General features: G+C 50.5%; 1 protein-coding gene across 1 annotated transcript; it reads right to left on the bottom strand.

Annotated features, from left to right (window-relative positions):
• Positions 1–42: 42 nt before the first annotated feature.
• On the bottom strand, positions 43–10,442 carry LOC101981681 (adenylate cyclase type 1-like; the record flags this gene model as incomplete). The annotated part of the gene is made up of 5 exons (XM_013353357.1): positions 10,416–10,442; positions 10,148–10,275; positions 2,243–2,401; positions 1,249–1,390; positions 43–198 (listed from the first exon to the last, which is right to left on the bottom strand). Coding segments are annotated over exons 1-5 (612 nt in total), but the record flags the coding sequence as incomplete, so codon positions are not given.
• Between the last annotated feature and the right edge of the window lie 5,087 nt (positions 10,443–15,529).

Below are 15,529 nucleotides of genomic sequence, written 5' to 3'. Positions count from 1 at the left end.
GAGGAGAGAGAGCAGGACCCCAGGACCCTCGGCCACTCCTACCTTGTCATCATCCTCACAGGTCATTACGTTGGAGAAGGGGATCTCCGCTTTGAACATTTTCCGGCAATGCATGAGCTGCACCAGCAGGTAGCAGACAGTCTTGAACTTCATCCTCTTGGCTGGTTTTATATCGGAGAGAATCAAGCCTGGAAATATCTATCCAAACACAAGGGGAGGGGAAACATTGTCAATGAAGCGGATCTCGACTCCCGGGCTGGGAACATGACCTTAACAGTGATAGGAACTAGCGGGCCCTGAGATTAGGTTGCTTGGTACCTCTTGCATGCCAGGTATCCAGGAAACTACACATTCACTGTCACATGCGTCTGCACCCTCAACTAAACACATAGCTTCATGTGAACAGGCACACTTACCTAACCCATCACCTAAACCAGAACCTTTATCTTCCGGAGAACCATCGTCCACCAATTTGTCATGTGAGGACCTAACTATATCTGCGCCACACCCTTACCTGAGTTCACACCTTCACCTGAGCACACACCCTCCTGAGCTCCCACCCTCACCTCAGCCCACACCCTCACCTCAGCCCACACCCTCACCTCAGCCCGCACCCTCACCTGAACCCACACCCTCACCTGAACCCACACCCTCACCTGAGTTCACACCCTCAGTGACACACCATCCTCACTGAACCAGCACCCCTACATCAACAAGTACAGTTACCTGAACCACTTCTCTCCTCTGAGCCCACCCCTCATCTGAGTCAGAACGGTAATCTCAGTCCATGCCATCCAAACAACTTGAACGGTCACCTCAGCCCTGACAGCATCTCTGCCACCCTCAATCCTAACCACATCATCTTTCTCCTGGCAATGTGACCTGAAGCATCCAGCACAGGATGGTCAGAGTTCCCTCCAGCACAGCGTCTGTAAGTTCACAAAGATTTGTACCCCAACCTCTTGCAGGAAGTTCAAGACCACTATACAAAGGTCTGAAGGGCCAAAGACAGAAAAAAGAACCCAAAGTGGCACAGTCGGGCATCCCCAGATTTCTGACTCCAGACTCCAACTACTCCTTTCTCTTCTCCCCTCCTATATACATGAGCCAAAGCCCTGCAGCCAGTATCTCTGTGCCCACATCCGGAGGAGCAGTTGGGAGAGCAGCAGGTGAGAACAAGTGTTTATTTAAATCTCCGCTCTGTAAAGCCAGGCTGTTCATGACTGGATGGGGGGACTGGCTACCCACCTTTCTCCGATGGGACGGCACAATAAAGAAGGTCTCGATGTTGTGGGTTCTCAGGAAGGTGTTCCTCTCGTGGCCATGACCTGGCTCTACCTCGTAGTCCCCATTCAGGCATGTGAGGGTCGTCTTTGTGATGTGAACCTTCCTGTGGGAGAAGAAAACACAGCTGAGCGTGAACTCACACGTGTGGCTGTGCTGGGACCTGGGTGAGGCACTCGCTGGGGTCACAGCAGAGGTTATTCTGCCCGGAGCAAGACTCCTGAGGTATCCACACTCATGTTCCAGTGCATGGGAAACCTGGAAAGCAAGGGCAGGGAGGCCCAGGCAAGCCAAGAGATGGGGCACACACCCAGGAAGGCAGAATAGGGTTGGTGAAGGATCAGGAAGAGACCCAAAGGAGAGAAGTAAACAGTCAGAAGATTCTAATACCGAAGATGAGAACCAAACAGGTAGAGTAAAAAAAGAAAGGGGAGCCCTCCATCACCAGCGCAGTGAGGAGCTGCAGGTCCCAGATGCTGGTAGCCAGGAGAGAGGGCAGTGGGAAATGATATGGAAACCCCCACCTGCCTTGCTTCTCTGCCTCACAGCATTCCAGCCACCTTTCCAGACCAGCTCTTTCCAGACTTTGTGAATCCCCTGTAGGAGAAAGCCTTGAGTTCATGGTCGAACTCTGCAGCTGACTGAAAGATGGCCAAGTGGGCAGAGCATGACTGACAGCCACGAGGGAGCCTTTAAAGTCACGGCGTTGTCCGCGCACAGGTGTGAGAAAATAAAAAACAGAAGCAATAATAAGACATGAGATACCCCATGTGCCAGGGTAAAGTTCCCATGCACATCTGGTCTGATCCACACTGGTTTCCTGCAGATGTGTACTGGATCTTAGCTGGGTCCCCCGGAGGGTCAAAGCAGAACTTACCCAAGTCCCCTCAGGATCAAAGCCCGAGATGAGGACTCTAACAAAGGTACTCAGCCACCTTCCACCCCAACTAAAACTTACCCAGGTAAGCCAGCAGCCTCCATGACATTGGCCAGGGTCACGTCATTGGACCACACATCGTACTGCCACTTGCGTAGGCCCAGGACACCACAGAGCACCCTGCCGGTGTGCAGCCCCACACGCATGTTCAGGTCTACTTCAGTAGCCTCAGCCACAGATCTGGAACACAGGGACAGAGGGCACAGGGCTGAAGGCTGCCGGGCAGCTACTCCAGTGGGCTGTCACGGCTGCACTATGGAGGCCATGAGCACTGGGGAACAGGCTGCGTGCGTCTGGAGTGTGACAGGTGTGTGGAGGTCTGATCGGAGGAGAGCAGCACATCTCGGCCCGCTTGTGAGGTAAAGGCCAGCCACATCGACGTACAACGAGTCCTGTGAGATCCCAACATAGCATCCTCCTGCCCCTCCCCACCCAGGGAAGTCCTCAGAAGGAAACGAGCCAAGAACTTCGATGTGGATCTTCTCTCCAAGGAAACAGCTCTGGAGAGGTGGATAAAGGCAGATCATGTGATAAGGGAATTAAAAACGGGGGAACCAGTCGATGTGACCAACTGAGGACACACTACTCTTGGTCACGGAGACTCAAGTGTCCTGGCGTGTGAGTCCGGCTCTGCCAGCATTAGCTCTGCCAATCTCTGGACTTTTGCTTCAGAGCTGTCCTGGTGGACCTCATTGCGGGAGACGTAAGCCACCCCTTGCCAGCTTTTTCTATTCCGCTAATAAAGAACACCATGGGCTGCTCCATGAAGGACTCTGGGAAGAACAGAGTCCCCTCATCACTGCAGGCATATGATCACGTGGCAAACAGTGCAGCCTTTGGTGAGCCTCTGCCTGCTCCACCCTCAGCTCTGCAGGGCCTCCTAGGACAACACTGCAGGTCACGTTTTCAGTAATAAAATAGCGTGCGTGCATTGATCCCACCCTGTGTCTGGCTGACCTTCACCCTGACTTCTGTTTACAAACTACCATCCTGCTCCCACCTGGAACACCTGCACAGCACATCCCCACACCCTCTGGCCTCCCCTCAAGCCCCACAGGTGCTCCCCTGAGCCATCTTCCAAACAGGACAGCTGCCCCCATCTCTGCGCTTGGGTAGGCAAGATGCCAAAGCCAGCTGCAGCCCAAGGGCCAGGCCCTGAATTCCTAGCACCCAATCAGTTTCAGCGACCCTAGAAGTGCATGTGGAAGTCGGAGTAACACTGAGTCTTTAAGACCCATTTTGCCTTTTACATTTTGAATGAAACTTTTAAAATTTTAACTTCATTCCCAGTGGTCTGCCAATCTTCAATAGGAGACACTGAGACAAAACCCTAAAGAGAGAGTTGGCATTTCCAAACCCACATAAGCAACGTTCCTTCGGAGAGACACCAGCCCTTCCTTCTGGAGCACATTCAGCATTTCCCTTTCTGCAGCCACAGAAGGTAAGACAGCCTAGGAACTGCTGGGACAGGCACTTGCCCATGTCCACAAATGTCCACAGTTCCCTTGAGCCTTCCAAGTCAGCCGTTCACCGACGCCCCAAGGCCCCGCGTGTCTGGCACTCAACCTGCCAACACTCAGTCGGTCTTTCCTGGCATCTGGCATGTGAAAGCTGGCAGCGCCGAATCCATAGCACCCAGGAGAGTGTTTTCTAAGGAAACGGCACAGCCAGCTGTTCTGCTGGGGCTCCTCTTGGCTCCCTTAGACCCAGGCATGTTTTGCCCAGATCTAACAAAGCTTTTACTTCATTTCGAGGACATCAGGATTTTTAAACCTCGTCTTCTTTATTCGCCCTATATTTCTTTTTTTTTTAATTTTATTTATTTATTAAGGATTTCTGCCTCCTCCCCGCCACCGCCTCCCATTTCCCTCCCCCTCCCCCAATCAAGTCCCTCTCCCTATCAAGTCCCTCTCCCTCATCAGCTTGAAGAGCAATCAGGGTTCCCTGACCTGTGGGAAGTCCAAGGACCGCCCACCTCCATCCAGGTTTAGTACACTATCCTGAGTGAGGTCAGCCAGACCCAAAAAGAGGAACATGGGATGTACTCACTCATATTTGGTTTCTAGCCATAAATAAAGGACAGTGAGCTTATAATTCGCGATCCTAGAGAAGCTAAATTAGAAGGTGAATCCAAAGACAAACATATAGGCGCCCTATATTTCTTATTTATGGTCTCAGAGTGACTTATTTATCACAAGTACTTTCTATGAAGGAAGAATGTGGTCCTGACCCTGTTTGGAGCTGGATCCCATAGGAAGCAGCCCACCCTGAGGCACAGGCCCCCTCCTCCCTTTTGGGGTACACAGATCCTGGATCAAAGATGAAAGGATGAACCTGGGTTCTGTTTAAGGAGAACTTACTGCGTTCACCGCTCTTGGCCATTCTTCCAGGCACTATGGATACAGCTGTGCACACAACAGACAAAATAAAAGGCTCTCTAAGAGGTGATCTGCTGTCCGCTAGGCAGAATTTCCCAGATGCAGTGATAACACAATTGCCTGAGGCAGCCCCCGGCCTCCATCCTAGCATGCTAGAAGAATACAGCAACCCCTTCCACCCAAGGGGATCAAACTTGTGCCATTAACATGGACTCCTAAGTTCCCCTCTGGGGCCTCGACTTTGCCATCTATAAAAATGCAATCATTAGTTATAACATACAGGCTCAGAATCCCCAGGTCCCCAAAACAATACGACAGAATTTTTGTCATGAGTGGAAATTTGGAAGCATATACAGCGTCCTCCACCCCAGAGAAAACTCCTTAAACACACCCACAGGCCGGACTCTAAAACCCAGAACCCAATAATTAGACCAAGCAGTTCCCAAGGTCAGTCTGCACTGAGAAACCATGTCATGTGCTGTGGCTCACAAACAGCCCAAGAAAGAAAGGCCTGGGTATGAGAACTTTAGCCTAGAGACCACAGGCATCCACCAATGATTTATTGATGCCACAAGCTGTCCCCTCACCGGGTCACTGAAGTGGGGGGGGGCACCCGTGCATTTCCCAATTCAGCATAGCAGATGAAAGGCACACAGCTCAAGAGCAGGCCAAGGCTAGATAACATCTATTTAGAAAAAAAGAACATTGTGCACTTGAAAGGCGCAGGGAAGAATAATTAGGTCACTGTTCCCATCTCACTTGTGCCAGCAGGGGCTTCCCCGTGACGTGGACAGACTAGTACAGGACCACGGGCAGCACGGTGGAGGGAATCCTGGGGAAACCCTGCCGCAGAGGGCCTCCCTCTTCTTGGGTTGGCTCCCTCTGTCTGGGTACTGGTGAGTCATCCCCTGCCGAAATCCTCCCACTCAGCTACTGCGCCTGAGAGGCGCTCACTCCTCACGGGCACCATTTCTCCATTCACCACCAGAGGAAGAAGCCTTCGAGGAAAAGGAAGCATCACCCAGGCTGGGAACCAGGAACTCACAGGCTCCTCCACATCCTCAACAACCAGAGGTCCTGGGGTCACTCAGGAAAAGTGGAGGTTGGGTCCATTGTGGGAGGGAAGGGGTATAATCAGAACGGGGAGGAGGCACAGACCATGCTGGATGGGGGGAGGAGGAATATTCAGCTACATCGTCACCAGGAGAAGAGTTCCAGTGACCTCTTGTCCCAAAAGCCAGTTCTCAGGGGCATCTGGGAAGAGAGCTTCGGAGGGGCTATTCTGAGGCCAGATCAGCACAGAAATCCTTGAGCCACCCAGCGGAGGGTAGGGTGGAGGCAGACTCAGACTCACTCATTGAATCCAGTAGGAGCCGGCTCTGCCAGCCCTGGTATAGCAGATGAGGAGAGGACCCGAAAGCCCTTTCTTCTTGGGTAGTGCATCGCAGAGACGGAAAGGTGAGGAGAGCAAATGCTCTCTCTACACTTTAGGCGCCCTTACTGCCCCATTCTGGGATCACTTCAGAGCTGTCTGTGACAGCAGGCCGCAGACAAACAATACCCTTGATCTCTGAACAAACCAGTGGCAAGAACACAGGCACGGATAGCCTGAGTTTAAAGGTTATAAAAGAAAAATAAAGTGAATGTCTGTGTTTCTTATCCCCATAGGAATGAAGAGTCTAGGAAGCAAACTAACCACCGGACTGTTACACAGCCGTGAACAAGGGAAGGGCACTGACTCTTCTAGTCTGGGGAGAAACCAGGACCAGTCTAGCAAGAGTCTATCTGCATTCACACAGGAGCAGTGCCTGCCATGACTGTGGGCCTTCCTCCTCTAGTCCATGCTCCTTCCCTACGTAAGCCCACCCTATATGTGTTAAGTGTTGAAATGGATTGCCATGCTTACACCAGCCAGCAGTCCCAGCACAAGTGCTGCCAGCAAAGCCTTCTTTGTATTTAACAGCTGATCATGGAGCCCCAACCCAGCTGGGTCAGGGGATAGTGGCCTCCCTAACCCCCTTCATCATTACACCATGCATCTAAGAGATGTGCGTAATCTTCCAATAACCATGCTGGTCTTTGTTGTTGTTGGTTTTTTTTTTAGGGGGGGAGGACAGGGAGGTTTCAAGACAGGGTTTCTCTGTGGCTTTGGAGCCTGTCCTGGAACTAGCTCTGTCTTCCAGATGGCCTTGAACTCAGAGATCCACCTGCTTCTGTCTCCCGAGTGCTGGGATTAAAGGCGTGTGCCACCACTGCCCAACGTTGGTCTTTGAGTCTCAGAAAGCTCTTCCCAGTCAGAATTCTCAAACCTACAGAAGACCTGTGGCCCCTGAAAATGGGTACTTCTGGCCCACAGGCTCAGCTATTTACTGGTCACTGGGACACACTGTCCATCACTCTTTGGAATCTTTGGAAAAGGAGGTCATTTCAGAATCAACGAATCCACACCGCTGAAGCCACTGGGAGTTATTCCTGGTTCAGATGGCTCTGGACAGAAGGAAGATGCAGCGAAGGGCACAGGCACTGCCACCACATTGGGGCATGTGGTGCAAGGCCCAGCGTGGCGCTCTGCACATGAGTTCCAGCACTTGCCTGGTTCTCCCAAGTTCTTCTCCAAGGACCACAGTGTTCCCCGAAAGCTCCCGGGTGCTCCACTCCAAGGTCAAGGAACAAAACCACACGAATACCATGCTTTGCCTAGACTTGCTGGTCCTCTTGAGAAACATGCTATGTCTTGTGTGTTTCACCCCTCTGAACCGGGCACACACAGGCTGGTATGGCCACAGGGTAGGTGCCAGTTGCCATATGGAATCTTCCTGGGAGATCCAGAGGCCAGCCAATGCCGAGTGCACATGGGCCATCCCTGGCTCTGCAATTCCTACAGGAAGACGGCTGTTAGGAGTCTCTCGGATGAACTCAGCTGCTTGTTCCTTTCAGTCCAGAGCCAGAAATTCAGGTCACAGAAAGACTCTGGGCTCAGGGGATCTCGAGGCTGTAGGATTTTCAGACGGAGTGGAAAGCAGTCTAGGAAGACGAAGACAAGACCGCTCAGCCTCGGGCTCTCCAGTCTCTCAGGACAGAGCCAGAGAGTCCCAGCTGAAATACTGGAGCAATAGAGAGGAGACCACAAAACAGAGCACATTGGGCAGGGTGGCAAGATACCGGCTCAGCGAGCAGGCGTGGCACTCCACAGAAAAGGCTTAGAATCGAAGCACATGCCAACTTCACAAGAGAGACTAGGAGGAAGGGAAAGCCTGAGCCCCATCTGAGAAACCAGGCTCCTGACCACGGAGAGACCAAGTGGGAAATAAAGCTGCCAGAGAGCACAGGCAGGAAGGGCACCTAGCTTACCAGGCACCACTGTGAGTCGCGTGGTACCCCAGTCAGCTGGGGCACCCTCCTAACTTTACCTGGGTCTGCGCAGTACACCCTCTGTCTCAGAGCTTCCTCCTACAGAGCCTCATTATATCGGAATCAGGTCACACATCAGACCTGGTGAAATATGCTCTCTGTCTATAGATGATATATACTGTGAAGGGCGGTGCAGAGCGGTGGACCGTAGCAGGCTGTGCTTCGGAAGGTAGCACAGGCCCCCTGCTACTCTGGGCCTGTCTCCTACAGTTACAGGGACACCCCCTCTGAGGACACAGCTCATCAATCACGAGGCCATAACTAATGGCATGAGATGGAGCCACCCATGTCAAATGCATGCTCCCCAGCCACCAGGTTTTGCCAGTCACTCCTCCTTTTCCCCTTTGGTCATTAGTGGCTATGAGTGTAGAAACAATGGTTCCACTATGACAATTTCACACATGGGTAGATAGAATACTTTAATTCATCAATTGTTTCCTAATTTAAACACTAAAGAGAAGAGAAGCCTGAAGACGAGATGACACTCCCTCGTCTTGGTTTTGCTGACTTTAAGAATACATATTGTTCTTTTCTTGACAATCTATCCTGGACTCACTGGGCTCATGGTGAACACCGAATTACCGTCCTTGGAGTCAGTAAGAGTATGGTGTCATTGGATATGCGGCATACGTGATACCAGATACGATATACAGGCCAATACACTGATGTGCACATGATAAAATATGATACATGGTATTGTGTAAACTATAGTTAGATGGTAGAGGATGTGATACAGATGAGGGGTGTGACAATGTGACCGGATAGGGAACATGGTAGAAGATATGTTGTGTGTTGCCACATATGATATATCATAACAATAGTGATTTTTAATTTTATTTTTATTATATGTGTATGGGTGTTTTGCCTGCATGTATGTCTGTGGGCTGCATGCATGCAGTACCCACGAAGGCCAGAAGGGAGCAGGTGTCAGAGCCCTTGGAATTGGAGTTTCTGAGCATTGTGAGCCACCACGTGGGTGCTGGGAATCAAACTCAGGACCTCTGGAAAAGCAGCCAGTACTCCTAACCCACTGAGCCATCTCTCCAAACCTTATTAGTGATCTGATCATATGACCACATGACATAACATCCTTCCAGGAAGAAAAGCCAGTCATCACCGGGCATCTTCCCCTTATCCCCTTTCAACAGAACGCTTCTTCCAGCTGCTTTTTCCCAGGGCAGTGGCTCAGCTTCTGGGGGTGCACCACAGACACCAGGGCACTTTTCCACTCACAGTCATAGAGAGGAGCTCAGATCAGCTCCCAAGGGCCTTGGCAGGAGCAGTTCTGGAGAGCTAGACCCCGCAGAGCCAGATTCGGTGCTCAGGGCGACCCCAGCGCTCGCTCCTTCCTTACACCCGCCCCAAAGCCCCAACTGTGCGGACACTCTGTGCATCCCTGCATGCGGCAGCCACTTGGCATCTTCCTTGAATAATGTTTATGCCAGTCTTGCCACTCTAAGCACGGCCTTCTCACCAATCCTGAAACATCTCATGGAGACGACCTGCCACTCAGGCTGGGCTGTCTGGATCTACCTCCATCCATCGGTCCCACACCTGGGACCCATCTCCATCTCTGACAAGGGCAGCTGAGGCGGACCAAGGAAAGGTCGGCTGGGTCTCACAGGAGAACCCACTCCACAGGAACTCACACCCCCAGACTCACACCCCCAGACTCAGTCCCCTTCTCCCCACAGAGCACCAGCGGCAACTGACTGCCCAGAAGAACGCTGGCTAGCTTTAAATGGGCTTCTGCCCTCAGCCTCCCTCGCTGCCTCACCAAGCTCAGTTACAAAGGTCCCTTCGGGGCACATTAGACATGCAAAGGGTTTCTGTGGACAGAGAAATGCATCATAGACTGAGAGGATGGCTCACCAATGCATCACTCCCAATGCATCACCTCCCAATGCATCATCCCCAATGCATCACACCCCAATGCGTCACCTCCAATGCATCACCTCCCAATGCATCATCCCCAATGCATCACACCCCAATGCGTCACCTCCCAATACATCACACCCCAATGTGTCACCTCCAGTGTATCACCCCCAATGAAGGTGAGTCACTCTGACCCAGCCTCCTCCTACTGCTGCCTCAGCTCTGCAGCCTGAGACAGACATGCTACCAGTGCAACACTTACGTGATGGTATCGATCATGTCAAGTCCCATCTCCACACAGCAATGGGCGTGGTCAGTCTTGGGCTGGGTGAGGCCCGACACACAGTAGTAGCAGTCCCCTAGGATCTTGATGCGGCGACAGTGGTTTTCCTTGGGGCAAAGCACAGCATAAGATCATTGACAGAGTTGCTGCCGGTGAGCATGCGTGCGTGTGGCCTTCAGTGGCCAGGGTCATGTTCACAAGGATGCGCCCCTAACAATCCCCGATACCCTTACCTCTTGCCACTGACATCATTTATCTCTTCCACCTTCTCCATTTAGCTACCTGTTAGATACATAACCCCATCCACTTAACTTACACAGCAAGCTCAACCCCAACTATGGTGCAACCCTCCTGGAAGCCACACAATCCAGAAGGAAGTCCAAGCCATACTCATTGAGATGTCCCAGGAGCTCTGAACCTCCCACCCTGGAGCACACTTTCTCCTTCATATCAAGATGTGAAGAATGCATGCTGAGTCTCCCGCATCTGAAACGCTAAAAGCCAGAGGCACAGAAGCATTTTAGATCCTATTCTCTACTGTCGGCTTTAGAAAGACTGGCATAGCCCTTGCCAGCCGAGCATGCCCCATCTAAAAGCATCACATCCCTAGTTTTTGAGTGTCACATGATGCTCCAAGTCTTAGCTTTGGAAGCATTTCACAGTTTGGGTATTCAGGTTAAGGCTGCTCACACTGTGATGGCCCCTCTGAGGGAAATCATTCACAGCATCCCTTGAACATCCATGCAGGTGGCCTGGACAGCCCCTTAGGAAGATAAGAGACACCGCCACCCAGGAAGCATGGGTGGATTTCAGTAAGGATCAAGACAGTCAATCACACACTATTCTGAAACCTGACACATGCTGACAGATCCATATATCATTGTGACTGTCTTTTTCATCTCAAGGAAATCATTAGACTCTGCAATTTGAGAGCCAGGGAAGGAAATGACTTAGTGGGTAAAGGCACTTGCCACCAAACCTGACCACTTGAGTTTGGACACTGGGACTCAGGGGGTAAGGAGAGAATTGAATCCTGCAAGTGGCCTCAAACCACACACACTCGCACGCGTATGCACGGGCGCGCGCGCACACACACACACACACACACACACACACACCATGGAACCCTTCCCATACACATGCAAAACAAAAGTTCAAAAACTAATTCAATTAAGCCGGGTGGTGGTGGTGCACACACACACACACACACACACCATGGAACCCTTCCCATACACATGCAAAACAAAAGTTCAAAAACTAATTCAATTAAGCCGGGTGGTGGTGGTGCACACCTTTAATCCCAGCACTCAGGAGGCAGAGGCAGGTGGATCTCTGTGAGTTTGAGGCCAGCTTGGTCTACAAGAGCTAGTTCCAGTACAGGCTCCAAAGCTACAGAGAAACCATGTATACAAGAGTCATGTCCCATCCAGATCAACTAACAGCAGCTACGGTTATCTGTCAAGATTGAGCTGGTCGAAATCCCAGCATGATGGGCCAGGGCCCCAGAGGATGAACCCCTAGTGGAAGAGATATAGGCAGTTAATGGGTATTGAGGGAGACTCCCTTTCCTTTGGGACATGGCTGCTGATAGGTTGGCCATACTGTTGTTGATGGCCTCACACTCAGGCACTATGGGCAGCACTAATTAGATTTGGATATATTAATAGCAATGAGAAAGAGGACATGAAATTGGTATGGAAATGGACTGGGGATCTAGAGGGAGTTGGAGGGAGGTAGTGGTGGGTGGACATGATCAATATCCATCGTATAAATAACATTTTCAAAAAAAAATTTTTTTTTAACTTTTGAAAACACTTCAGTTCTCAAACAGATCCATTTCAGGTCCCCTTAACATCTGTAAATAATCAAAGCCATCTCAAAAAACCTTTGCACATGTTGGTTACAGCTGTTGACATTTGCCCAGAAGCACTCCACACTGAGAAATTCAGAACTATTATTATCTTTTAAGATAATAGTTGCAAAATAAACCATCTGCAAAGCGAGCTAAACTCAAGTGAGAATCTTGCCTCTGATGACCATTTCTGGGGCTCTCTGATACCAATTTTCAGAGCAGACAGAAGACTTGGTCCATGTCATCATCATGCTAGGACATCCAGGAAGACAATGGCCTTGCCTCCTGCAGGCCACTCAAATGAGGATGGACTTCACAGGCCATAAGACACTTTCACTGTGTTCCACAGCTCCATAGTGTCCACTCTGAAAACACTCCACCATTTAGACCCAATTTTATGCTTGAATTTACCAACCAACTGTTCCCTGCAACTTCCTCAACTACTGTAAATCAACAAACGTCAGGCTAAGCAGGCGACCAGCATTGCACCTGGATAGTGAGGGGTCCCGAGGCCTCTCCATGGAAAGATGGTACCAGAGCTAAAGGGACAGCTAACTCCCAGTGCTGCTCAAAGCTGCCAGGTCCTGAATTGCAAAGCCTTCAAGAGGTCTCTCTAGCCACCAATGACAATCTGAGAAGAGAGTGCCATCCGTCATGCAAGTGGTTCCACACCTGCTCCTTCCATTTCTGGCCTCCCTCCACCCGTGAGGCTTCAAAAGAAATGGAACATCTCCAAGAGGACAGGCTAGTACAGAGTCTGCTCCCAGCCAATGCAAGTGTTATATGGAGAAGACCAAACATACCACACTGTGCAGAACAAAGAGACAACACAGGGATGCTGAATGTGACCGTCACCTCATGGTGCCACCAAGATACATACAGTGAGACTGCCCCAGGGACCGAGTCCCTGAGTACTGAGCACTGTATGGAATCATTGCAAGAATCCCCAAGTGGGGAGCATCTATGATACCTCTCAGGCTCTGCAATCTGACTGGGAAAAAGGAGGAGCAAAGCGAGGTGGTAGGAGGAGAGAACAGGAGGGACTTGAAGACACATTCAGTTTCTGGGACTAAGAACCAGGGACACGTGATATCGCCTCCTTCCCAAACTGGGAAGGCACAAGCCTGCCAGAAGGAATAAGAAGCCTCACGCATGGTTTTTCAAGGCCTGGAGGGCTCCAGATAGTCTTATCCAACTATGGCCTTGCCTGGGTGGATAGCATAAGACAGAATCTAGGATGTCAGCCCCCCGCCCATAGCCTTGACAGTGGCTCTGATCCCACAAGGCCCCATGAAAGCATAGGGGAAGTCTTGAGGTCACAGCAAAGCTCTGGTTCCATGTAGAAACTGCCAAATTAAGACCAACCAATTTGCAGGTCCAGGAAGAAGCCAGGAGTTGGGAAGCAGATGCTGCTGCTGAGTTCAGAGCCCTAAGGGGCCCAACCTCCATTAGAGCCGATCTTAAAAACAACCTACCAAAGTGGTCCAACTCAGAGACAGGCAAGCCCAGTGCCACCAACTCCTGGTATGGGGAAGGCAAGACAGGTTTAATCTAGTTTTGTTTTTACCCAAACTGTTGCATTTCAAGTCCAAAATGAGGGCTGGAAAGATGACTCAGCAGTTAAGAGTCATGGGTTGTAGGGGACAAGTGCACGTGCCCGCTCAGGAGGAGCGAGAGCAAACTGAGAACAGACACCTAACCACTTCTGTCAGAGGAGGGGGCAGGAACCTCTTGCAACGCATCTGAAGGGTTTTCACTGTGGAACTGGACTTTGCAAGTATATATACAAAAAAAAAAAAATGAATGATTGATGTCTAAAAATCCAAACCTGTTACCACAGGTTTGAGAAGGATGGTCACCCAGGGATGAATGGATGGTCACCCAGGGATGAATCATTTACAAGCACGTGAAAGCACTGCTTCCTATCTCGCTGGTAACCTCAGCCAAAAACAAAAGTAAGCACCAGAAAGCGATAAGGGGAACTCAGTGGTCTTGTTCTTGACAATTGACAATGATGTTCTGAACCTACTACACAGAGAAGAAAGAAACAAACAGAATTACTGCCTCTCTTCATTCAATTTGTGCTGTTACAATGGCATACTAAAGACTGAGTAGTTTATAAAGAACTGAAATTTGTTTCTTACAGGTCTTCAACCAGCTGAGAGACCCATGTTCCACAAGGGTCTGCAGGCTCCCATGTGGAAAGCAGGACAAGAGAGTACATGAGACACAGAGGGAAAGAGGGAGCCAAATTTCCTTTGTAATAACCTGCTCCTGTGAGAAGCAGCACAAAACAGCACTAAGCCCTTGTGGTCTAATCACATAAAGGCTTCAGCTTCCTCTTTTGATGAGTAAAACATTGAGTCCCCAACATATGAACCTTGGGGATATGTTCAAATCAAGGCACTTCATTAGAATCTGCACAAATATATAAATGAAGAGAGGAGGATGAAATGAATTAGAAATATTAATATAGCTCCCCTTCCCCCCCCCCCAAGACAAAAACATGGTGCTGCAGAGAATGGCACACCGTCTCTTTATCTTGGGAGCTGTGAGTCACCCTTCAATGGTACTAGCTTCCATGTGTTTGCACTCAGTCACTCTTAGGTTAAAATCCAGGAGGACAATCAAGATCTGTGTCCACCTCACTGACATGCTGATTTGAACAAACACCCAGATGCAGTGCTGGGAACAATGTGGCTGTCACCAGTCTGGCTGGGTTAGATAATGGAATGATGTTGGCACTGGTTGGACAGGCTCAAATGCAAAGCTGAGCATTGTCTGTGAAGCTAGGTAACGTCTAGAGAGCAAACAAGATGGCCACGGTCAGCCCTACACTATGAGTGCCCGGGGCTCACACCATTCCCTCCAGCTTGATGCACATGTCAATGTCTCCACAAGGTTTCAAATGTTAGGATCCTGAGGTATGATGCCATGCCCATTCATACAGCATCCTGTGATCTAGAAAAAAAAAAGTGCAATCTACAGTTGGGATTCGGGAGCCATTTTCTGAAGAACACATTGTTAGAAACCTTTGCCTCCCCACGTCCCTGCTGATGGACTGAGGGGTGAAAACCTCTCCACCTGGGCATGGCAGCCATACCTTCCCCACTGATTCCTCTACTTCTCACTCTGTCATTGGCGCCCACTTCCCAGTCAGCTCCCGAACTCAAATCACAGCTCAGCAATCTCTCCCTGATGTCCAGTCTCCTATCCAACGCCAGGCGGAACTTGGAGGCTTCATCTACACACACATCGTACCCTGCAGCCACCCTATTCCGCAAATGCCAGCCTTGCACAATTAGTCACGGGAGACTCAGAGTTTCTTCCCCAAGCTGTCAGGACCAGCACTTGGTCCTCTCTACCGCAGCTCTGTCTGTACTCGACAATACATGGACCATGCCAGTTTGCTCTAAGAACACAACTGGAGTGACAGCACCGGCCATCTCTTTCAGTTTGGCCCTCCGTGGTATACTCAGGCTTTAAATGGCTCACAGAACCAGTGTGTA

Source organism: Microtus ochrogaster, unplaced genomic scaffold, assembly GCF_000317375.1.
Source record: "Microtus ochrogaster isolate Prairie Vole_2 unplaced genomic scaffold, MicOch1.0 UNK6, whole genome shotgun sequence".
Classification (NCBI taxonomy): domain Eukaryota; kingdom Metazoa; phylum Chordata; class Mammalia; order Rodentia; family Cricetidae; genus Microtus; species Microtus ochrogaster.
This window is presented reverse-complemented; position numbering and strand designations above follow the sequence as displayed.